This window comes from Macadamia integrifolia, chromosome 6 (assembly GCF_013358625.1).
Source record: "Macadamia integrifolia cultivar HAES 741 chromosome 6, SCU_Mint_v3, whole genome shotgun sequence".
Taxonomy (NCBI): domain Eukaryota; kingdom Viridiplantae; phylum Streptophyta; class Magnoliopsida; order Proteales; family Proteaceae; genus Macadamia; species Macadamia integrifolia.
The window spans coordinates 9,592,924-9,618,392 of record NC_056562.1 but is presented as its reverse complement, the minus strand read 5'-3'; the positions used below and the strand labels follow the sequence as shown (position 1 = coordinate 9,618,392).

Sequence of the window (25,469 nt, the reverse complement as noted above, 5' to 3'; positions counted from 1 at the left end):
TATTCACATCAGTACTACTCTGTGATCCAGAGCTTCATGTGGACAAGGGGCTTACCGGGCCTTGCGTGATCTGTCTCTGCAAACAGGCTCCCATTCTGGTTCCGGTGAGTGAATGTTTGAATTATGCTTCTTTTCATTTTGAAAGTGACATTTATTTTGTAGTCCTTTTTCTATTTCATCAGGTTGGGACTCTGCAGCAGCATGGAAGCTTCATTATTATCAATGGGCAATGCAGACTTTTGAGCAATATAATCTGAGTGAGGGTGCTTGCCAGTTTGCTTTTGCTGCCCTGGAGCAAATTGATGAAGCACTTAGATTGTGCAATGATACTGCTGAAGATCTTCTTTCTGAGCCTGCAACTGTTATTAGAGGGAGGCTCTGGGCAAATATCTTCAAGTTTACCTTAGATCAGAACCACTATTATGATGCATATTGTGCGATAATTTCCAACCCCGATGAAGATAGCAAATATATTTGTCTGAGGCGTTTAATAATTGTTCTTTGTGAGCGTGGTGCCAGTAAGGTAATAATTAGAACCCATTCGTCTCTTCTATATCCATATTCTGTTGATATTGTATTTTTCTCATGAATTGGATGATGTTGATGCATCTGTGTTTCTGGAGACATCTGATCTTCTAGGGTGAGGGTGAGGGTGAGGGTAAGGGTTGCAGTGATTTCTTTTTCCCAATGATCCTTTCATCTCTTCTTTCTTTTGATGTTCCTTCTGTCTTATGGTTGGTACGCATTCAGTTGGGCTCTTCTTTGTTGCTGGAGTTGTTTGGGAGGGGAGGATACAAGGGGCTATTGGACTTGTAAGAGGAGATTCAGGGTTGTGACATTACTAGGGGAAATGAAGGTGATGTGGGAAACATATTGTACTTATCCTAAAAGCCAGGTGAAAAAGGAGTTCAACAGTAAAGAGTCGTTGATTGCTGATTACAGAGCATCATTAATGGAATACATGGCCTCAGAAACAATGGGTAGTTCTCAGTTCAATTTCTTTTTCCAACTGGATTTCTTCATAAATGGTTCCATTTTTGTTTCTCCTACCAATCCGGTGCATGTTAAGTTCCAGATTTCAGATTTGAAGCTCCAGTTGCAACTCCTAGCTGAACTAGGAGTTCCACCACTTTGAAAAAGGAATTGATGTTTCATTTCTAATTCATCTCGTCCTGGATTTTTTGTTTTGTTTGGTCCAATCAGTTCTATGTTTGAGTTGTGATTAAGAGTAGGATTTCGGATATTTCATCAGGTCTATAAATTAGATAACAGGGGTATTTTTGCTGTACATGTTTTTATTCAATTCTGTCTATCTTCTTCAGTTTCCGCTTTTTATTTAGCCTTGTTCCGAGTTTTCTGTGTAGAAAACTCTGCTGCTGGTTGCTTCCTACAATAAATGCTATCAAGACTAAAGTAAAGAAACCAACAAGGCAGGTTTGCATCCATGCTATGATATCCCCATTATAGGGAGATAGTTAAGGAGTGAGAAGTGATTTCATGTCTCTTGTCAGGTTAGATATATGCAAAAGTGGAGATTAAAAAGAAAAATCCGTGGAAAATAGCAGAAATAGCCAGAGCCAAGAAACAAATCTAGCCTGCAGTGACCTCTTGGACTTGTCCTTCACTCTTATCTTTTCCTTTTAGGGTGGTTGGATGTCGAGTTGTACCATGGGAGTGTTTGTTCCTTGTTCTTGCATTGTAGCAGTGGTGGTGTCCTATTAGTAGGGGCTTATTGCTTTGTGGTTGGTCTTTTCTCTTTACTCTTTTTCTTCTTGCGTCCAAGGATTAAAGTATTGGTATCGGTCGCCGTATCGGTCGGCCAAAATTAAGATACGCATCGGAGGTTATCGTATCGTATCGGAGATATGTTAAGATACACTAAAGATACACACAAATGGATAGAAAACATTTTTTTATACACTTTTGCATAAAAAAATAGTTAAAAAAAACTATATATAACATGTATTATGCATAAATAGCAAAATTGAGAGTATCGCACTAAGAATCCAAGGTTTTTAGTTGTCCTATAAATATAAAATCCTTGTTCCCAACATTGATTTCCACTTTAGTTAGAGAGAAAAATGGTTAGCAGCAACTTTGGAACAAAAACATCTCAAAAAATTGTGTTTTTCTGACAAATTACCCATCTTGGCCATTTTATGACCGTATCGGTATACACTGATACGTATCGATACATACCGAAACTTACACTTCACTTCGATTTTGAATTTTCCATTGATGCAGTTGCACGATGGACATAGGAAAAAAAAATCTTTTGATTTGATTCTCTTTGGATTTAGAAACAATTTCTTTTTGTATTAGTTAGCTTCTAATTTTATATTAGTTTCCATTTTAAATTAGTTACCATTTTGATACTTTGAGTTTTCTTTTATAAGCCATGTAATTCACTAGTAAGCGACAGAATTGAAGTTTTTGAACAATTAACACTTGGTTGAAGAATTTTTGGGTGTGGAACCATGACTGCCGACTCCTTTTTCCTCCCTCTCTAAAATCTTCGTATCTCTTCTATTCCTCTTCTCCCTCCCCATCGATCTGCTATTATTGATATTTCTCTTTTCTTTTTCTGTTTTCGTTAACCGATACTACTACTCTGTTTTTCTGGGTGTTACTTGCAGCCACAGTTTTTTTCCATCAATCTGTCCTGATACACTTCAGATCAGTTTGAGGTTTTAAGGGCTCATCCCTCTAATGGAAACGACTTACTCTACATGGATGCGAGTGAAGATTTAATCTTTGCTGGAAGCTCTAACCAGAACTTCACATCTGATTCTGTCTTTGCGTTAGACCTGAGTTGCAGAAGTTTTACTTTCTTTTTGGTTTCTGTTTGAACACCCATCGGTTGGAGACTGTAGATCTTGGAATAATCGAACCCTTCCATGAGTTTCAGCCCGATTGAAGGCCCCATTGATGAGTTCTCTTGTCTGGTTCGAAGGTTATTTCCGCTGATTTCTGGTTCTCACAAGGAGAAGAAGCTTGAAGAATCGTGGACTGCTGTTTAGGGCATTTAACCCTTGGTTTGACCTTATTGCCCTTCACATCCTCATTATTCTCCTTAGTCCTAAATTACCCTTTTACTAGCATATTGTAGCCTAGGCCTTTAGTTCCATCTAATTACAAGTCTGCCACTCCCCTCTAAAGTTCTATTTATTTACAAAACTGCCACCTTTATTGGAAACTTCAGCTTAATTACAATTCTGCCATTTAGTTGAAGCTTTATTTCAATACAATTGTTATTGGGTGTTGCCTTTGTTTTATTGAGTGTTTAAGTGGGCCCTAAGCGATCCGATTTCAGCCCTTGGGATTCGGATCCACATCATCCATAGAGTATCGTATCGTATCGGTGGTGTACTGGTGCATATCAGTATGTATCATAAGATACATATCGATACAAAAGGGTTTTAAAAATTCCATGTATCGTATCGGTCCGTATCGGCTGATAAGGTATGATACGGAGCGATACTTTAAACCCTGCTTGCGTCTAGGGTGTTGCCTCTTTGTACTTCTCGCTTTGTATCTTTACCTTTTCCATACAAGTAGATTTACCTTCTTGTTGCCGATTTTTAGAAAGGAAAAAAAAGAAGAAAAAAGAAGCCATGAGAAGAAGAGATAAATTAACTAACAAGCACAGGGTGAAGGAAGAATTATAGAAGGAGAACAAGTGGAGGAAGCTTCGTTTGTATTTTATACAAAGCCTACAGTCTCTAATGTTGAGCCAAGTCCTTGGAAGATAAGGAGGCTGGCTACAGATGGTGTTTCAAGAATAAATTCGGGCTGCAGGGAAGGCACTAAGAAGTGAGAAATCATCTGGATTGATAGCGGTTCAAATTTTCCTTCTATAAGAAGAAATGAGATGTGGTGCAATCTGATTAACCTCAGAATCATGCTTTAAAGTATCTGTGATATATATATAGTTGTCATGGCATCAAATCGATCCAAGGCTGTGGAGGGGTGGCTAATCGATTTGGCGATGAATTGGCCATTATGGTGTTGCTATGGCTTTCAAATCGCCCATGTGTCATTTTTTATTTTTCCTATTTTCTAAAGTTATTTAGTATGCTACTTTTTTATTTCTCCTATTTTCTAAAGTTATTTAGCATGCTACAAGCCTACAATATATACCCTATAACATATAAAACCAACATTAAGCAACATCAAATCATCAAAAATCAACATAGCCCTATCAAAATCACCCTGCATTTTACAAAAAATCGATTGCCTTGTGAATCAGGCGTGACTTGGCGTCCTTGGCGGTGCCATGGCGATGCCTATCAGCCAATGGCGACTGCCATTTGTGAGTCACGTAAATCGTAGCACTGCTATGAACTTCTTTTTCTGCCAGGACGCCAAATCGCCGCCTTGGCGATGCCTAGGCAACGCCATGACAACTATGGATATATATATCTTAAATTTAGGAGACTGATACAGAGACCATTGCTAATACTTTTAATCCTTGATATTTAGGATATCTTAGCTTATCTCCGATATGATACGATATCCTCCGATACATATCTTAAATTTAGCTGATTGATAGCAATACGTTAATCCTTGCTAAGAATAGGTTGAAACACAACCCACAGGATAGGAACTTAGTGAATCTTAGTAACTCAAAATCCAAAACTCCCGTCTGAAACAAAATCTGGTCGAGTGGACCCTGTAAATAGCATATCAAAATCCCAAAAACTGAAGATGATCTAACTGTTGGATCATAGTTGTCACGGCGACAAGGCGAACCAAGACGTTGGAGGGCTGTCTAAGCGCTTAGGCGAGAAGGCGCCCGCCTTACGGCGAATACAGCGCCAAAAAAGACGTTACTATATTTTTAATATATCTATAATATCTAGTATAACTGTATAACAATGATATACTTAATTTTAAATTGCTTGTAAAAAATCAAGCCTTTAAGTTATATCAAAATACAAGAAGCACGACTTTAAGCAACATCAAGGGAAAAAAGTACACACTTTAAGCAACATCAAGAGGCAAGAATCAACATTCAACATGAAATTCATATCAATGCAAATTGCAAAGTGATATATTTTCTAACATGAGAAAACACAACAAAAAATAAAAAAATTATTCATAAAAAAAAAGCTATAAATAAAACAAAAGGCATAACAACATATAATTCCTAATGAAATATTATAAATAATATAATATTTAACTATTTAAGTATGTAGTTAGATATACTTACCTCTATGATGCCCAAAACGAGATCCACAAAGTCCATCATAGACCATGAGTCCATGAACCATGATATTTTAATGTTTAACACCCTGTCAATCAATACATATAAGTTAGTGATACTAAAACACTAAGCAACAAGAGAAACCTTGTTCCCTAATATATGAGTCATGACTCATGATAGGTGTTAGGCTATGGGTTCCAATCCTACCTGGGGAGAATTAAAAATACCTAATGGAAATTGAGAAACATAAAAATAAACCAAAATGCTAAACTTTAGTAAACTTTAAAGTATAAATTTTAAAACAACAAAATAAACCATCAAGCTAAACTTTGTTCTTGTTTAACCATAATCAAGCTAACAAATCAACATCTACTTCTTCTCCCTCGTGTTGTTGTTGACTCATAGAATCAGTTGGCCCATCACCAAAGTCTTCTTCAATATCTTCATCATCACGCACCACATCGTGGACCTCTTCTTCAACTTCATCATCTGACGATTCTTCAATAGTGGCCCTTCCCCTACCACGACGTGTGTAGCAAATATTGGCTGCACTTGTTGATCCTTGAGCCCTCCTAGGTAAATTACGACCCCCCACCGATGTAGATGCCCCAACTGCTCTATCAACATCTCCCCATGTGAGGTCGTCTCCAGGATGGACTAAATCTCCATCTTCTTGATCCCCTGTTATCCATTCACTACTCCAATTCATTTCATCAAGAATTATTGGATCACAATTGCTGCCCTTTTCCCTTCTTTCTTGGAACCTTGAATGAAGCCGACGATTATATTGGATATAGACTAGATCATTCAAGCGCTGATGTTCTAGTCTATTCCTCTTCTTGGTGTGAATCTGAATCCATAAATACTCTTTATTTAAGTCAAGAAATAGATGTAAAAAGTATAATTACAAACTAATATACAAGATCATACGTACAAAATCAAATGTGCTCCAATTGCGCTCACAACCGGAAGCGGAGCAACAAAGGCCTAATATGCGTATTGCATATTGTTGAAGCGTAGGGGCCGAAGATCCATGTGTTTGCCACTAAGAGACTATATATAAGGAAAAAATTAGATACACATATTGTTAAATACTTATTAAAATAAAAAAAAAATACTTAGTACTTACTAGGATCCAATGCTCCTTCACCGGCTGTCCGTTGTTTAAAAGCCAAACTCCTTGAAAAGCTACCTTCACATTTTTTGTACATTTGAGACACGTATGATCTTGTCTTGCACAGTTAAGTCGGGCACCATTCTTTCAATAACTGACATGAATGCATCTTGTATTTTACATGATTCTTCAAAAGGGAGTCTCTCATCATTGATGTAGTCAAAATATTTGCTAGCATTTAGGTAAAAGCCAGCAGCATATAAAGGTCGATCCATTTGGACCTCCCAACGATCATCAATAATTGCTAACACCTTCTTCCATGACCGTTCTTTGTTGGCAAAATTTACTTTTATCTTTTTTTTTGCTATTTCCATTGCCAAATAAACTTCAGGCAATGCAGGCCTCTCATCACCATCTACTAACCTCAAGACAACTAAAATTGGTTGGGATGCTCTTAAGCAATCTAGTACACTGTTCCAGAATGTTTGTGCAAGTATTGTCTCAAGTACTTTTTTACCTGCCTCTGTCTTGGACAACTTAGAACTATTCCAATCATCAGATACAAATAATTGCTTCAAGGCATCCTTGTTCTTGTACAAACTTTGTAGTGTCAAGAATGAGGTAGCAAATCTTGTAACTCCAGACCTCACCAGATCTATTCCATTTGTCTTTTTCCTCAAAGCATCAACAAGTTTGTAATGTCTGTAGATAAAACTTGTCATTGTTTTTGCCCTCTCTATTGTTGTTTTATAAGCTTTCAACTTGCCAATGTCCTCTAACATGAGGTCCAAACAATGAGCTGCACAAGGAGTCCAATAAAGCTTATTCCGTTTTTCCATCAACATTCTACCAGCTGCAACATAATTAGCTGCATTGTCTGTAACTACTTGTACCACATTATCCTCCCCAATTTCTTCAATTTTACTATCAAGCAGCTGAAATAACATGTCTGCATATTGAGACTCACTAGATACATCTACATAGCCCATAAAATAAGTCCCCAATGGACAATTGACAAGGAAATTAATCAAGTGTCTACCTCTCTTGTTAGTCCATCTATCAGACATAAGAGTGCACCCGTGCCTTTTCCAATAATCTTCATATTTCTTCTTGATACAGTCAATCTGAGCTTTTTCATCCTGTAGCAAGGGCACTCTCAACTCATGGTAAGAAGGGGGCTTATATCCTGACCCAAACTGTGCAATGGCTTCAATCATCTCCTCAAAGCTCCTTAACTTGACAGTATTGAATGTGATGCCAGCTTCATAAAACCATTTTGCAACATATGCATTAGTTTTCTTTCTGTCTGCATTTGATCTTAAGCTGCTTTGTATTGTTGTCTGGGTAGAACCTTTAGACCTCCTCTCACCAACTATTTCTTCAGGAGTCCGTCTAAGATAAGAATCTATCGGACCCTTTACTACCATTTGTGTATTAACATTAGCTTTATTCCTTTTGGAAGATGTCCCAGAACTTGGTACAAGGTTCTTTATTGAGGAGTCTATAGTTGGGGGCCTTGGTACACCAGACTGGAGTTGCCCTCCACTTTCTATCTCTTCAGGCAAATCATCTCCCTCCTGATGACCAACAGAATAATCCTCATCAAATACATCAGGCTTCCTCTTCTGATTTCGCATGATAGCTTCATGCATCTCGCTAGCGATTGCTGCAGTTGTCTTTGGGCACTTTGATATATCTCCATACCCACCAATTAAATGTTGCTTAATCCTTTTGATTCCTCATTTGGCATCTTTTCCACAAAGTGTACATCGCACTAAGTTCTTATCATTAAGATCTGGCCAATATCCATACTTCCACCCGGGGTCTTTTGATTTGGCCTTCCTAGTTGGATCTTTGCTTGGATCATATGTTGATGCGCCAGTGCTAGCAGATGGCCCGCCACTACCACTAGTAGCCATATCTATTTGAATAAACTACAACACTACACAAACATAAGGAACAACAACAAGAGAAACTAAGTAACAAAAAATAAGAAAAAGCATAGCACTCTACAATGCACTTTACAATCTAAAAAATAATAACTAATGCACTAATGCACAACACTAATGCACAACAATAATAATCATGCAATCATAAATTCATAATATAGAATTACAGATTACAGTCTATGTATACTTGCAGGGGAAAAAAAAAAGGAAGCACTAGCAGAGTAGCAGAGAAGAAGAAGAAGAAGCATAGAAAGAACCGGCAGCCTCCATAAGAAGCATTTGAGAACATCAGAGGGGAAAAAGAAGAAAAAAAAAAAAACCAGATGCAGACGAAGAAGCAGAGGAAGAAGAGAGGAAAAAGAAAAAAAAAAAAAAGACGTAGACGAAGAAGAAGCAGAGGAAGAAGAAAAAAAAAAAAAGAGTCGTAGACGAAGAATCAGAGGAAGAAGAAGAAGAAGAAGAAGAAGAAGAAGAAAAAAAAAAGAGTAGACGAAGAAGAAGCAGAGGAAGAAGAGGGAAAAAAGAAAAAAAAAAGAATCGTAGACGAAGAAGAAGCAGAGGAAGAAGAGGGAAAAAAAAAATTCGTAGCTCGAAGACGAAGTAGCAGGGAGGGAAAAAAAAATTACAAACATACCTGAAGTCGAAACAGAGGAAGGAACGATCGATTTCAGCCAATCGGTCGGTTGAATCCAAAGTTCTACGATACGATTGTAAATTTGTAATGGCAGAGTCGCAGAGAGACTTCACCGGCCGGTAGAGAGAAACATGGAGGGTTTTAAAAAAAACCTTTCATGTTATATTTCCCCCCACCACCAAACCTTTTTTTCTTTGTTGTTCACTTGAGGAGTAAAATGATTCCATGCATCTCACACCATTTAAAAACCTGTACTTCATCAAATGAAAAGTTTAGAATTAGAATATAAAAAACAACTAATTAAGTGAAAGTAAAAAAAAAAAAAGAAAAGAAAACCAAGGTGGTCGCCTTTCATAACAAGTCATCCAAGGCGCCAAAGGTGACGCCTTTTGGACGCCTTGATACCAAAGGCGACCGCCTTTTATACTTCAGCAATGGCGTCCCTCGCCTTGTCCCTAAAAAAACGCTTGGACGCCAAGGCGTCGCCTTGACAACTATGTGCTGGATATTATGGATCAACTCTAGAGTTCAAAACTCTAGATCCTATATTTTTAGGAACCCAGCCGGTCAGATGTTAACGAAATTCAGATTAAAGGACACTGCTAGGGGAGAAAATAGCTTCTTAAAATTAGGAGCAGATTTGATGGACAGATCTTTTATTGCAACACTTTTCAGCTCTGACCAGATTTAAAAATAAAGTATCACAAGTTGAGATAATGTCTGATTCCAGACAACTAAGGCTTTATTTGTTCAGCCAGTGGAGTAATTAGCTCTGTTCAGAAAACAATAGGGGATTCTAAAAATAGGGACTCTTAATCTCAATAGCATGAAGCAATAAAAAAAGAATCAACTAGAGATAGACTGCGACCTCCTCCTCCCTGAGACGTCTTACTGATTACCCATGTCTGACCCTCCTCCGGTGGATCCATCCACCCGGAACCAGACTCCCCTGCCCTCCCCTACCTCCTCCCCTCCCACCACCCAGCCTCATTCCCCTCCCTTCATGCCATCTCCAACCTTTCCTTTCTATACTCTCTCCTCCCCCTTTTCTGACTCCAAAACATGTATCTCTCTTCCTCTTCCAGCGACCGCCTCACCCTTCACTTTGTCCCTCCTCCATCTTTGACAACCAAAAAGTAGGTCTATGCCCCTCCAGCCTCCTTGCTCCTGAAATCTCCCAGTGGAAGAATTGCTTGGTAGGCAATTTCCTTGGCAGCAGACCGCCCTTGTCCATTGTAAAACCTTCACTCTCTAAACAATGGAGACCTTGTGGTTTAATGGCATCTTACCTCCTGGATAATGGAGTCTTCCTCTTCAACTTCTCCCTGGAAGAAGAGAAGACTTGTTGGCCCTTGGAAAGTAGGCAAGAAGCCCATATTTCTTAAGCAATGGGATCAGTTTATTCATCTTCACAAGATGGACCATCATTCCATCCCCCTCTGGGTATCTCTCCCCAACTTTCCTCTGCACTACTGGTGTCAACAAGGTTTGAGCATAATTGAATCTGTCATTGGGACTCCCCTATTCACTGATAAGAGAACTAGAATTAAAGATGGACTATCGTTTGCGCGCATCTGCTTAGACACCTCGGCAGGAGCTCCTTCTCCTTCATTGATCTTGGTTATGCACGATGAAGGACATTCCTTTCACCAGCAAGTCCTCTATGATTGGATCCCTCCCCAATGTCTGAAATGCAAAGTCTTTGGCCATCACACAAAAAATTAATTTTTCTACCATTATGCCTGATGTTCATCCTCAGAACGAAGTTGCCAATTCAGAAAATGTTATTGTTGAGTCTGCTGCCGCCAAGGGCTCTATTTCTCTACCCGGAAAATCCATTTACCCCCAAGCATTCCTATGGCTGTACCTGTCTCTTGAGACCCCGGCTGAGGCCCCTGCTGGAGTGGAAACAGATCCCACCTTTGCCGCCGGCCTGGGCATCAACTTCTGGCTTTGGGATCCTCCAAAAGCCATTCTCGCCTCAGTTACTGCTCCTCTCTTGGTTCGTCGGTCCTCCATCTGTTATCCACTTGTCACAACGACTTCATTGTCCTTGTTTCTCCCGATTCTGATATGGATGAAGCTACTGCCTTTGTGTCGCCTGCTGCCACTCTGCGATCCTGCTCAGTAGCCTCTGCCACCTCCACCTCCCCCTCACGCTTAACCCTACCTCCTACTTCTCCCATCCAATCACTTCATCTCTTCTCTTCCATCCCTTAATCTCCGAAATGTGCAGCTCACTTCCTCAAGCCCTTTGCCTCCACGCTTCTACACCCTCTCCCTGCCTCCTCTCTTCCTCTGTGGAACCCTTTTTTATCCCATCATCTCACTAACCCTAGAACCCTTCCTCCCCTTCTACCCCTTCCATTCCGGCCTAACCACTCTAAGCCGGCCTTGACTCTAGACTAAACAGATCCTCAAACCAACCATAACCTTTCGGCCCATCTACACCGCTCGGCCCACCATCCGATACCTGGATTCCACACCACTCAACCCACCATATCCAGCCCATTACCTCTTCCTTCTCTTCCCCTTCTCCCTCTATAACACCTTACCCAACTTGCCTTCTTCGGGGTCTTCCTTACCCGATCATCTTAACCTGATGCACCTCTTTAAATTTCTTGTTGGTCCCATTATAGACTCCCGAGAAACTCTTCGGCCTCTCCAGGGTTCTCCCTCATCTACGGTTTTTTACCCCCTATCCCCCATAAGTTTCCTTTGAGGCTCCTCCTTGCCCTTGTCAGCTTGGCCCTTTGCCATTGATCGTTGTTGCTACTACCACCTAACCCCTTGCTGGGTCCCACTCTGCCATTCATGCTATTAGCGAGGTTTCCCCTTGCCCTTGCTCTCCTCTGATCGTTGGCTTCTTAGCTTATCATGAGGCTCCCACTTGGTCCTCTCGGGTCTCATACGAGGCTCCTCCTCGCCCTTATAAGCTTGGGCCTATGGTTTAAAGTATCTCGGATACGATATGATACCCTCCGGTACGTATCTTAAATTTATCCGACTGATACGACGACCGATACTAATACTTTAATCGTTGATCTTTAGCATGTCTTAGCATATCTCGGATACGATACAAGATCTGATCTCCCAATCGAGCCCGTGCATGCTGAGATTCAGTAATTCGTATGACATTTCGTTTCGGGAAAAAAAATGCTGAAATTACCAAGATTTCAACGAGATCTTGGAGCATGAAGTAGATCCGACACAAGATCTGATCTCCTAATCAAGCCTGCGCATGCTGAGAAGTAATGCTGGTCGATACCCAGCCCAATTGTGAAGCCCTAAACAGAACCATAGGCTAATTGGGCTGAGCCAAGTGGGCTAGTTGGGCTGGTGGCTCAATGGCTGGCTGGACTGGCCTTTCTTCTCTCTTTCCTTCTTCCATCTACATCAGGATATTTGAAGGTTGATGTTATAAAAGTGTTTTAGAAATTTCATCATGTAGACAAATGGGATGTGGGTTCATCCATGGTTCAAGGTCTCCATCAATACCGTCGAAATTTTCCACATTTCAGCGGTATCCAAGGATTCCGATACCAAATACCATGTGACATTTAAAAGTCACTGGTTTCGACCAGTATCGAAATGTGGGAATTTTCGAGTGGACCAATAGATCAACCTTTATAAAACCCTCTTAAATGGGAAAACAAGCCTTCTTATCTCAAAATTTTGACCCTCTCCCCCTATTTCTTTTCTATGAGGTGGGGAATTTGGGAAAATACTCAAGATTTTGCCCTTGTGCCATCAAATCTTCATTCTAACTTGGATCTTACACATTCATAGCAAATCTACCTAAGGAAGGGTGCTCGGAACAAAAAGGTGAATCCTGTCTTCCCTAAACCTTGTGTGCCATCCTTTGAGAGCATCGATTCATTTGGATATGGCGTTGGGTGTGGACAATGTGGTGGATCTTTTACTTCATTTGGACATGAGGGTAATTCGGGTGGTGGGTCATCTTTTGTTGACAGTATCTTTGGGTATCCATCCCAACCTGTGTGCCACATCCACATCCTAACACTATGACTGAGCCATTCCCTAGGCAAGGATACCTAGCCGATGTTGATGATGCATCTTATAGATAGGTAGTGACGGACTACCAAAACAATTGGGCCCAAAATATGTCATGGGACTCATATGTGATGTATTCAGAGGAGCGGCTACGACATCTGCAGTGGTATGCAACTCGTGGACTAAAACCGCTAGACACTCTACTTGGAATTGACTGTTGAGGCTTCAGACTTCGGACTTGAGAGATAACTCATAATTATGTAATATTATTATTTATTTTAGATCCTTAACATTATGTTTTGCTTGTTTTAAACTTTTAATAATGTATTTCACATTTTTAGTTAGTGACTTATATATGTACCTATGTAATATAGTTTCAGTCAACGACTCAATGTACGTTAGCAAACTTTGGTCAACACCTCAAGTATGAATTTAGGTTTTTTTCCATGAAACTAATTATGTGAATGAGTTAGAAATGTCTAAAATAGGACTTTTTTATACACAAAAAATCATGCAAACAAAAAAAACACATTTTGGGGGTCGCAACCAAAGTTTCCACCAAATACGGAAAATTTCCCTGGTTTCCTCAAAATTTACTAGATTTCGACTGAAATTTCAGTCTCCCCAAGGGTCAAAACCAGGTCGAAACTCGATATTTTGAACCTTAGGTTCATCTCTAATGTGAATATGGAGTAGTTTTCAGATTTCAGGCCAACTAGATTTTTTTTTTCCTGTAAGTAGGTGCAAAAGTATTGACTAAATTAAAGGAGGCGGTAGGAAAATTTATTGGGCCATGTCTAGAAGCTTTCCTTTTAATGGTAAACATACCTTAGATGAGCTGTTGATTACTTACATACAACCATGTGGATTATAGTTTCTGATGTAGCAGCACTACGATGGATCGACCCAAACCCGTTCAAGATCCCGGACTAAGAACCAGACCCAAGTTTGGTAGTTGATAAGTAGTATATTTAGAATATTTATTTTATTTGGCAAAGATATGTAATCTTTTATTTTGGGTTGTTTTGGGGTAACATTAGGCAAGTAGAAATTTCCAATTTAATTTTATTGTGTTTCTATTTTATTAGATTTTAATTTAGAAAGCAATTAGGAGTTTCTATTTCAGTCTTAAAGTTTTTATTTTGAACTAATATAAATTAGCATGTAACCCAAGTTATGGAAGGGAATTAATGAAGAATGAATGGAATTTGAAACCCCCCTTTCTTCTTCTTCCCTGCGATCTCTCTATCTCCCCACTTCTCCTGTCTTTCTTTCTCCTTGTTCTTTCTTCTTTTCTGGTTTTGTTCCTGCGTAATGTAGGACTGGATTTGACAACCAAACCAGACCCAAAACTGCAGGAACTTATAAACCAAAGAACAACCAAAACCAACCCCAAATATATATCAGAAATTAAACTCCAACAACAGTCCAGAAAATAGTATTGATCTCACAGATCAGCAACACAGTGAATAAACAAACCAGTAGTAGCTTTTAGAACTAAACCAGGAACTGAATAAGCGTATTAACAACTTCAAGGTAATCACAAATATGATCAGGAGTCCAGAAATCAGCAGTCATATCAGCAGAGATATCACTTCCAGAAAATAGAAGCTACAGGCCACTAGAAGACAAAAATCGGGAGATTTTTAATATCTCTCTACAGACTCCTCAGAAAAAGTCCAAACTAGGGTCGATCCTTAGTAGGATATGGATAAACAATTGATCAAAATTTGGGCTCAATCCGAGGGCTGGAACTGCCCTTTTTAGAGAAGGCCGATTGGAAGAAGTTGCAGAATTTCTGGGCAGCAGAATGAAAGATTAAATACCTGGTTGCAGCGGCAGTATTGGCTTGAATATAAATTGTAACGAAGACAAAAGAAACACAGCAAGATCCTACTGGACTCCACGCCGCAAGGAGTCACCTGGATCAGACACAAAGTTCTTCCTCCTTGATCAGACACAAGGAAGAGCCCCAGCAGAGACCAGCGGCAGCAGCAGCATAATTTCTTCAAAACTAAAATCGTGGGCTATGTTGCTGCCCTCCTCTTTATTTGTAATCATAATGGGCGGGGTTTACAAGGAATAGTAACTCAGAAATTACTAATTTTGGGTTGCTAAAAATGAGATTATAAAAAGGAAACTAGATATGAACTGAAATTAGAATGTACATAGGGCATGAATTAGAAACTAAATATATGACTCATATTAGAAACTAATATCCCCCATCACTAGCCCAAATCGTGGGCTATCTTAAGCCAAATCTGGTCGACCCAATCAGCCACTTGGGTCGACTTGGGTCGACCTTCTTGGTCCTTTTTGTGTAGACCTTTGTTGGTGCTGCATCAACTCTCGCCGGCTTGAAAACATTCAACTCCGATGAATGGATAAGGGACATGTGGCGCTCATACAAGTCGGGATCAAGTCTTTTGAAATCATCAACATGAATCCAAGTACAGTCACTACGGGGACGACCCTTCCATTTGACAAGGAAAGTGTGATATCCGGTGCCACGGCGGGAGGTCTTGTAATTATCATCCAAGACATCTTCAATAACTTTAGAAGTAGGTGGTTTCAGTTGGGGCAGCCTTAACGTCTGTTCTGTGTCTCCATCATCCGAATGGTGTCCAACATAAAGGTGAAGATCAGTCATATTAAATACGTTTCTTATGGTCATGTCATCTGGCAACTCAAGCACATAAGCATTAGGTCTTATACGTTTCAGCACTTTATAGGGACCCATCTTCCGTGGATGTAACTTGGTATTGACACCTGTCTGAAACCGTTCAGGATTTACTCAAATCATCACCATGTCCCCTGGTTTGAACTCCACATAACGCCGATGACGATCAGCAGAAGCCTTATACACCTCATTGATCAAGGCAATACGTCATCGGACGTTGGGATGCACCTCAGTAATATGACGTAAGAACTCATCAGCCTCAATAGGTCGCTTAGGTTGAACTCCAAAAGGAGTACGACTCGTTGTCCTATTCATTGAACTGTTGTAGGCCAATTCTACAATATCAAGAATGGAAGGCCATGTCTTCTCATAGTCTCAAACCAAACACCTCAACAAGTTTCCCAAGCTACGGTTCACCACCTCTGTCTGTCCGTCCGTCTGTGGATGAAATGCAGTTGAAAAGTTTAGCTTTGTATTTATCTTCAACCATAATGTCTTCCAAAAATAACTCGAACTTAAACATCACGGGCAGACACAATACTAGTTGGTAACCCATGTAGTCGCACTACCTCCTTGAAGAAGAGCTTTGCAACCTGATAAGCATCAAAAGTCTTTCGACAAGGTATGAAATGAGCCATCTTAGAGAAACGATCCACAACCACCATAATGGAATCATATCGTTCCCTAGTAGGGTTAATCTAAGAACAAAATCTATGCTAACATCAAGCCATGGTGCATGAGGAACAGGTAGTGGAGAGTATAAATCTGTGTTCTGTTTTCCCCCTTTTTCCAACTGACATACACGGCATCTCTTGATCATATGATCGACATCCTTTGCTATGCATGGCCAATAATATCGATCAATCATCTGTGCAAGAGTCTTGTCCTTCCCAAAATGTCTTAATCCTCCTCCATGTAACTCCCGTATGATGTGATAACGTAGGGAAGAATTTGGGATACAAAGCCGTGTGCCAAAAAACAAGTACCCATCTTGAATAGAGTACTTTAGGTGCTGTCCACCCTGTTGTAACTCCGTAAAAACAGTGCTGAAATCAGAATCAAATGCTTACTCACCCCGTATCTGATCAATGCTACTAACATGTGCTGAAAATGTGTTAAGTGTGAGCACTTTCCGGCTAAGTGCATCAGCCACTGTGTTCTCTTTTCCCGCCTTGTACTTCATAGCAAATATAAACTCCTGCAAGTAGGCTACCCATTTGGCATGCCTGTGGCTAATCGACTTCTGTGAGTGAAGGTGCTTCAAAGCCTCATGATCAGTGTATAAAATGAACTCCTTACCAATGAGGTAGTGTCTCCAATGGCGTAGCACTTGGATGACTGCGTACAACTCCAGATCATATGTTGAATAGCACTTCTTGGCCTCATTCAGTTTCTCGCTATAGAAAGCGATGGGGTGTCCTCCTTGCATTAACACTCCTAGCCCAACATGTGAAGCATCAGTAGCTACCTCAAATACTCTGTCAAAATCTGGAAGGTGTAGAATGGGTGCCTCTGTCATCTTCCTCTTCACAAGAGCGAAGGCTTTGGTCGTGGCAGTTGTCTATTCAAACCTCCCTTTACTTGCCTTTATACATTCAGTGATGGGTTCCATAACTGCACTGAAATTCTGAATAAATCTCCTGTAGAAAGAAGCCAAACCATGGAAGTTGCGTACTTCTGTTAGTGATTTAGGTATAGGCCAATCAATGATGCTCTTGATCTTCTCTGGATCCGCTTCAACCCCTTTTGATGACACTATAAATCCAAGGAATACAACCTTGGGCAGTATGAAGGAACACTTCTGGCGATTAATATATAACTTCTCTGCACAGAGTACTCTCAAGACTTACCTCAAGTGATCCATATGTTCTTGGTTGTTACTGTATATCAAGATATCAAAGTAAACAACCAGAAAGCAACCAATGAAGGGACGAAGTACCTGTGTAACGACCCAAGAATATGGAAAGTACCAGACCCACCTGGGAGATGGGTAAGGTGTCCCCACCAAGAATACGGCTAGTACCAGGGGGTTTGGGAGATCGGTGAGGGTGTGCAAACTTTAGTCCCACATTTCCTAGGGAGAAGTTCCTGGACTAGTTAATAACTTCTAGCTTCCTTAACATGGCACAACGCGTTTAAAGCCTTGAGGCCCATGGACTAAAGAGGACAATATTGTGCAAGGTTAATGGGGCCAGGGCATTACAAATGGTATCAGAGAGGACCTCGATAACATGTGGAGCCATAACGGGGGGCGCTGTGTCGAAAGGGGGGAAGTGTAACGACCCAAGAATATGGCAAGTGCCAGACCCGCCTAGGAGATCGGTGAGGGTGTGCAAACTTTAGTGTCACATCGCCTAGGGAGAGATTCCTGGACTAGTTAATAACCTCCAACTTCTTTAACATGGCACAACGCGTTTTAAAGCCTTGAGGCCCATGGGCCAAAGAGGACAATATTGTGCAAGGTTAATGGGGCCGGGGCGTTACAACCTGTTTCATTACTCTCATAAATGTGCTAGCTGCATTTGTCAGACCTAAAGGCATAACTTTCCACTCATATAAGCCATCCTTGGTCTTAAAAGCAGCCTTCCACTCATCCCCAGAACGGATGCGAATCTGATGATAACCACTCTTCAGATCTAATTTGGAAAAGACCTTTGCCCCGGATAGCATATCCAACATATCATCTAGTCGTGGTTATAGGGAACCTATACTTGACCGTTTTCTTGTTGATAGCACGGCTGTCCACACACATCCGCTAAGAACCATCCTTCTTCGGCTTGAGTAAAGCTGGTACTGCACAAGGACTTAAGCTCTCCTCAATGATGCCCTTCTTTAATAACCCATCCACATGCGGTTTCAGCTCGGCATGCTCAGTAGGGCTAAGTCTATAAACGTGAAGGTTGGGTAAAATAGAACCAGGTACCAAATCAATAGCATGTTGTATATCACGCATGGGAGGTAGTTCATCTGGGAGATCATCATGGACTAAGTCCGAAAAATCAGATTGGTGCCCTCTGATAGGTGCACTATGTGTTACCTCAGGTTGGGGAGTGACTTCCCTAGTAATATGAGCCATAACCATTCCAGTCTCATGACTTGTGTGCAAGAACTGCTTGCGGGGAATAGCTAGTAACTCCTTTGTTCGCAGAGCTACAACATTTTTCTTAATGTCAACATCCTTCTGATTTGATCTTAGGGACTTCCATCGCCGTATTTTAGTGGACACATTTACCGGATAGAAAGTTGTAGGAACACCCTTCCACATGAAAGTACACAAATTCTTCTTCCCTCCAACGATGGCATCATTGTAATACATCCAGTGACGACTAAGCAATACATCTGTGAGTTTCATTGGGATCACATCACACCAAACTTTCTCTTCATACCGGTAAAGTTTCAAAGGAACTGAGCACCTCTTGTTCGCCTCCAAGGTATTACCATTCAACAAGGATACCTTATAGGGTTGGGGATGTGGATCAGATTTCAAGGTTGCTTTCTTCACAAAGGCTTCAGAGATAACGTTGACACAATTGCCACTATCAATGATAATCTGACAAGTATGCTCACCTGACTTTATACGGTTGTAGAGTATGCAGTTACTTCGCCAATCCTCTTCTTTAGTTTCAGCCACCAAGATGCGAGTAACAATATGTATTCCATGAGTGCCATCCTCATTAGTGTCTTCCATGTCATAGTCATATCCACCATCATCATCATCATCCAAAGGGTAAGGGTAAAGAGCTGATTCATCTTCTTCTTCAACTTCAGCTATTGCATTAAGCCTTTGCTTATGTGGGCAAGACTTAGCAAAATGTCCTACCTCTTGGCAATGGAAGCACTGTACCTTATTACTACCTGTCATGGGTGTCTTTCCTTTGTGATCAGCCCGTGGAGGAAAAGTGGACTTTGGGGATGCTGAGCTATTAGGTTTAGTTGCTGGAAAATTTTCTTGACCTCCCTAGCTTGAAAACCAAACCTTCTAACTGGCTGTGCAATAAGCTCTTCCGCTTGTAGGGCCTTTTCAAAGCAATCCCTCACTGATTTCACATCAACAACTCCAATTCTCCTGTTGATTTTAGCTTGTAATCCTAGTCGAAACCGAGATAACAGTTGTCTTTCATTCTCCCATATGCCTGTATGAGAATAAAATACATCAAACCTGTTCATGTACTCTGCAACAATCATAATCCCTTGACAAAAAGAGTTCAACTAGTCTTGTATGCGAGCACTGAAGTTGCGTGGCAAGTATTTGTCAGATAGCTCAAGCTTCATCTCTTCTTAACTAGTAGGTTCTCTCCCACGGTCTTCCAACTCTAGCTCATAGGTTCTTCACCAATCACGAGCAACCTTAACTAGCTTTGCACGAGCTAGTTTCATCTTCCGCTCCTCAGGCAAGTCATAATAATCAAAATAATCATCCAAAGCAGCTACCCAATCATAGAACAGGTGGGGGTCATGTCTTCTATCAAACTCCTTCAGATCGAGCTTGACCTTCTGTGAATCTTCAGAGTACCTCTGATATGTGGGATGTTCAGTCTCAAAGTAACCCCTTACATGTTCTTCAAAAGTTGGTTGCACTACAGGAACCCTCTGTGGTGGTCTCAAATTAGGGTTTGCTCTCCTGTTAGCCAAATGAGCAGCTATGTTCAATGGGGCTTCCACTTCTGGTGTTGTTTGTGAATCATCGGTAGGCTGTTGTGATGCGGTCTCGATAGCCAACAACCTTGTATTCAATTCAGTCCACTTAGCTTCCTGTTCAACCTTCATATTCTGTAGCATCTCCATAATAGAAGCTAGGGTGGGGGTTGTTCTCAGCCATGCTCTGATACCACTTAATGTAGGACTGGATTTGACAATTAAACCAGACCCAAAACTGCAGGAACTTATAAACCAAAGAACAACCAAAACCAACCCCAAATATATATAAGAAATTAAACTCCAACAGCAGTCCAGAAAATAGTATCGATCTCACAGATCAGCAACACAGTGAATAAATAAACCAGTAGTAGCTTTTAGAACTAAACCAGGAACTGAATAAGTGTATTAACAACTTCAAGTTAATCACAAATATGATCAGGAGTCCAGAAATCAGCAGTCATATCAGCAGAGATATCGATTCCAGAAAATAGAAGCTACAGGCCACTAGAAGACAAAAATAGGGAGATTTTTAATATCTCTCTACAGACTCCTCAGAAACAGTCCAAACTAGGGTCGATCCTTAGTAGGATATGGATAAACAATGGATCAAAATCTGGGCTCAAACCGAGGGCTGGAACTGCCCTTTTCAGAGAAGGCCGATGGGAACAAGTTGCAGAATTTCTGGGCAGCAGAATGAAAGATTAAATACCTGGTTGCAGCGACAGTATTGGCTTGAATATAAATTGTAACGAAGACAAAAGAAACACAACAAGATCCTCCTGGACTTCATGCCGCAAGGAGTCACCTGGATCAGACACAAAGTTCTTCCTCCGTGATCAGACACAAGGAACAGCCCCAACAGAGACCAGCGGCAGCAGCAGCATAATTTCTTCAAAACTAAAGTCGTGGGCTATGTTGCTGCCCTCCTCTTTTTTTGTAATCATGATTGGGAGGTTTACAAAAAATAGTTACTCAGAAATTACTAATTTTGGGTTGCTAAAACTGAGATTATAAAAAGGAAACTAGATATGAACTGAAATTAGAAAGTACATAGGACATGAATTAGAAACTAAATATATGACTAATATTAGAAACTAATATCCCCCATCACTAGCCCAAATCATGGGCTATCTTAAGCCAGATCTGGTCGACCCAGTCAGCCACTTGGGTCGACCTTCTTGGTCCTTCTCGTGTGGACCTTTGTTGGTGCTGCATCACTGCGATCTTAGCAGTCTAGCATGGAGATGTACTGAACCCCCCCTCCCTACGATTCTTCTTCTCCTCCTCTCATCTCTTTTCCCCTCCCCTTGTGTGATCCCTTCTTATCCTTGCTGGTTATTGTGATTGAAACCCCTCTGCTCTCTCTCTATTGCAATCGGCTGCCTTCCATTATCTCTCTAACTAATTCTCTCCTTCCCTGCTCTGCCCTGTTTTGAAGTAGACTTTGGTGACCCATAGAAATCGATAGATCTCCCTCATCTCATCTTCATTCTTCACAAACTTTTGGGTGTTAGTTCATCATTGAGGGGCGACTCTAGCCCTTGAATTTCTGGCCTGAAAGTGATCTCTTCTGTGGGAGATGCAGCTGCTACTCTAACCAGATCTGTACCTACCGCCCTTGTGATTCCAGGAGTTGTATCTGAACGTAATACTTGATCTTTTGGGTTCATTTTGGTGGGTTTGATAGAGCTGGATTATGCGATCCTACACTTGCAATTTCAGCCCAATCCTAGGCCTAAACGGTGAGAACCTTCACCTGGAATAGGGTTACTCTCGCTGGTTTTGGGAATTTCCAAGGTTGAAGAAGACCCTTTCAATCGTGAGTGGTGTTTTAACATTATTTGATATTTTTTTCCAATAATACCCCTATCTTTGCCCTTTAATACCTTATGTCCTTATTTTAACTTTGATTCCCAGAATACCCTTTAACCATTTTTTGTCACTTTGCTACTTCTAATTGGAAGTTTCTAAGAATTATGATTCTGCCACTCCTTTGTAGAAATTTCTGGTTATTTACAAAAGTACCATTCCACCCTTATGAACTTCAATCTAATTACTGGACTGCCACTCTATTGCAAACTTCAATCTAATTACTGGACCAGAGTTGGTGAGATTGAAAATTTCACTTTGATTTTAGGATGTTTTCAAGCAATATCTGGGGTTGTGAGTGAATCGACAATAAGTATCTTAATTGGGTTGGTGAATGTGGAGGAAGGTGCAAATAAGCTCTGCTGTTAAAATGTCAGATTTGCCTTAATGATTTAAGGACTTTATTGGTGCTCATTCCAGTTTCTTCATAGTACAGATTTCTTACTATGGATGTTGATGAGATTGAGAAAACTATTGTAAATGAGTAGGTTTAGAAGAAAAAGCGATGCAGGCAAAGGAGTACATTACATACTCCTGCAGGAAGAAGAAAAACCAGGTTCAGCTCGATGGTGGCTAAGTCCAGCCCGTCATGGGCTTAGTTAGCTAGTTTTCCTTTAATTTAAGTTGCTTAATGAACTCCCTAACCAATGTGTGAGCTGATTCCTTTTAGAATTCTGATTCATAATTGTGTTATGCTTGCTATTAGCAATATAATTTACTTAGTTAAATTAGGACTTCACAACAACAAACTAAGCCTTATCCCCACTTAATGGGATCGGCAGTTAAATTAGGACTGTATTAGTTTTTTTCATTAAAGAGATTGTATGAACCAAGGCTCGCTCATGATTTCATGACTAGAATTTTATTTCTCTGCAATGGAGTGCTGTGCGATTCAGTAAGGTGGTGTCAAATCCTTGGAAGACAGTGAGATTTTGATTCCAAGTTGGTGGGAAGCCATTAGTTTTCAATCCTTCTCATAGTCTGTTTTCTCTACAAGTACACTGCTGTTCTGTATCCTTATGCAGCTGGTATTGCCGATCTGTGTATGATTCTCTGTTTTGTGTTAAATCATCCTCCAACAGTGTGTTATTAATCGTGGTATTCTGTTGGTATTGATTTGTTTCAGAAGAGCCTTGATTTATAACTTGTGATTGCTCTGTTTTTAGAGTTTAATCTTGGTCAGATTTGAGTCTCCATCTGGGTAGATCTGTTCGTCAGATCTGATCTATCGTCATTCAAGGCCTCTTGGCCTTTGATCAGGGTTAAGTGCTGATTGACCTTCCGATCTGGTTTTATATAAAATCTCCTGATTCTGCCTGTTTTCTGAACCAGATCTGAATATTGTCTGATCACTTTAAATCTAGCCATTAGATTTGAATCTGCTTTTGGGGAGTGAATTAGCCAGTTAAGATTAACACTCGACCCTACTTTGAGATTGATCTGAATCTTGGATATTTATTGTTTCCTGATTTTTAGTTTCAGATTTAATAATCCTTTGATTGACCATTCATGAGTTGGTAAGGAAAGACCTGCAAAGGCTAGGTCTTGACCATAGGATGACATCACACAAAGTTGTTTGGAGGGCAAAGATCCGTGTAGCTGATCGTTTGTAGGTGGGATGTCCCAGAGGTGTAACTTTGCTTTATTTCTTTTCTTTCTCTTTTCCTTCTTCCTTCCTTTTATTTTTTGTCTTTCCCTCTAGTGGATCCATGTAGCTGACCCCATTTACATGGCAAAAGGTTGTTGTTGTTGTATTTAATAATTCTTTGATTGTGATTAATCCACCCATGGATCATTGCTATATTTTGGAGATCATCTACCTTAATTGTTTGTGAGTGACTGTTGAAGTTTGACCTTCAATTGAGAAGGTTGAATTTTGTTGACTTTTCTGTTTTGAGTGACTTGGGATTCTGTCAGAGGGGTGTTTAGTTTGAACATGATGACATCGTTTTAGTAGATGAGACTAAAGCAAGGATTAATGCCCAGTTGGAGCTATGGGGATCAAATTTGAAAACACGAGGTTTTTAAGATTAGCAGACTGAAGACGGAGTATATGAAGTATATTCTTAACCACTCTATGATGGATAATGAAATGGTGAAAATTGAGTAGAGAGATTCCACAAAGTGACTATCATAGATATCTAGGGTCAACCATAAATAAAGAAGGTGACATAGAGGATGATGTATCAAAGAGATTTAAAGTGGGTTGGATGAAGAAGAGATGTGCGTCCAGAGTGTTGTGTGATCGGCGGTCTAGCGTACCCCTTTAAAGCTTAAGGAAAATTCTATAAGATTGTTGTGCGACTAGCTACGATGTATGGGGTGGAATTTTTGGCAATTATGAAGTGTCATATAGAGAAGTTGTGTAGTTATGATGAGGATGTTAACATTGATGTGCGGCAAAACTAGGAAGGATAAAGTTAGGAATGAGCATATTAGAGATCATTTGGGAGTTGTCCCAATCTACGAAAAGCTTCATGAAAGTCGTTTGAGGTGGCATGACCATGTTCAAAGGAGGCCTGAGGATGCCCCAATAAGGAGAAGTGACCTGATTTAGATTGAAAGAGCTAAAAGCTAGAGGCAAACCTAAAATGACCATAGGTGAAGTGGTGAGGTATGACATGCATTTATCCCAAGTATGACCTTGGATAGAGCCTATTGAAGGACTTAAGATCCATGCATCCAACCCTAGTTAGCTGAGATTCTCTTGACTTGTTGAGATGGGCCTTTTTCCTCTTACTCCCATCTATCTACTTTCATCTTTCTTTTCTCATCTCTCATCTTTTCATCTCTTCCTTCCCCCATTTCCTTTTGGATTTTTTTTCTTATTTCATTTTGTATGGATCCATTCAGCTGACCCCATTAAGTTGCGATAAGGCTGATTTTTTGTTGTTGATGGTGTTGTTTAGTCTGAACCTAGGGTTCATCCTACCTACCCCCCCGAAAAGGCTCCTCCAACAGTGGCTACCATTGATCCATTACTTGGGTGTTAGCCCTCAATAAGCATCGTCACCTAGTGAATATATGCTATCTTTGTTTATGCCAACAGGAATCTGGAGCCCACCTTGTTTTATTTTGAGAAGTGCCAATGTGGTTATATTTTTTATGTTTTCTGGGTGTACTTATGGCTTGGCCTGTAAGTGTTAAAAGGTGGCCAAAGAGTCCTCTTGGTGTGAAGGGCAGTGTGTCTTGAATTATTACAATAAGGTGTGGTTTATGATTTAGTTTTAAATATAGTTGTCAATGCATCGCCTAGGTGACGACTAGGCGTCCAGGCGGTTTTCCAGGGGCCTAGGCGACAGTTGCTTTGTATTTTGACACTTATTTATGCCAAATATCATTTAAGTAATTTCATTCACTTAAGA

General features: G+C 40.4%; 1 protein-coding gene across 5 annotated transcripts in view; it reads left to right on the top strand.

Annotated features, from left to right (window-relative positions):
• Positions 1-25,469, top strand: part of LOC122082594 (nuclear pore complex protein NUP160) — a 109,023-nt gene that overhangs the window by 62,818 nt on the left and 20,736 nt on the right. For all 5 annotated transcript variants that reach the window (XR_006141356.1, XR_006141357.1, XR_006141354.1 and 2 more), the window contains 2 exons: positions 31-104; positions 183-523. Coding sequence is in view for 1 of the 5 variants with exons in the window: in XM_042650267.1 (XP_042506201.1) it covers positions 31-104; positions 183-523 (415 nt within the window). In the remaining 4 variants the exon portion in view is untranslated. The remainder of the gene's footprint in view (positions 1-30; positions 105-182; positions 524-25,469) is intronic.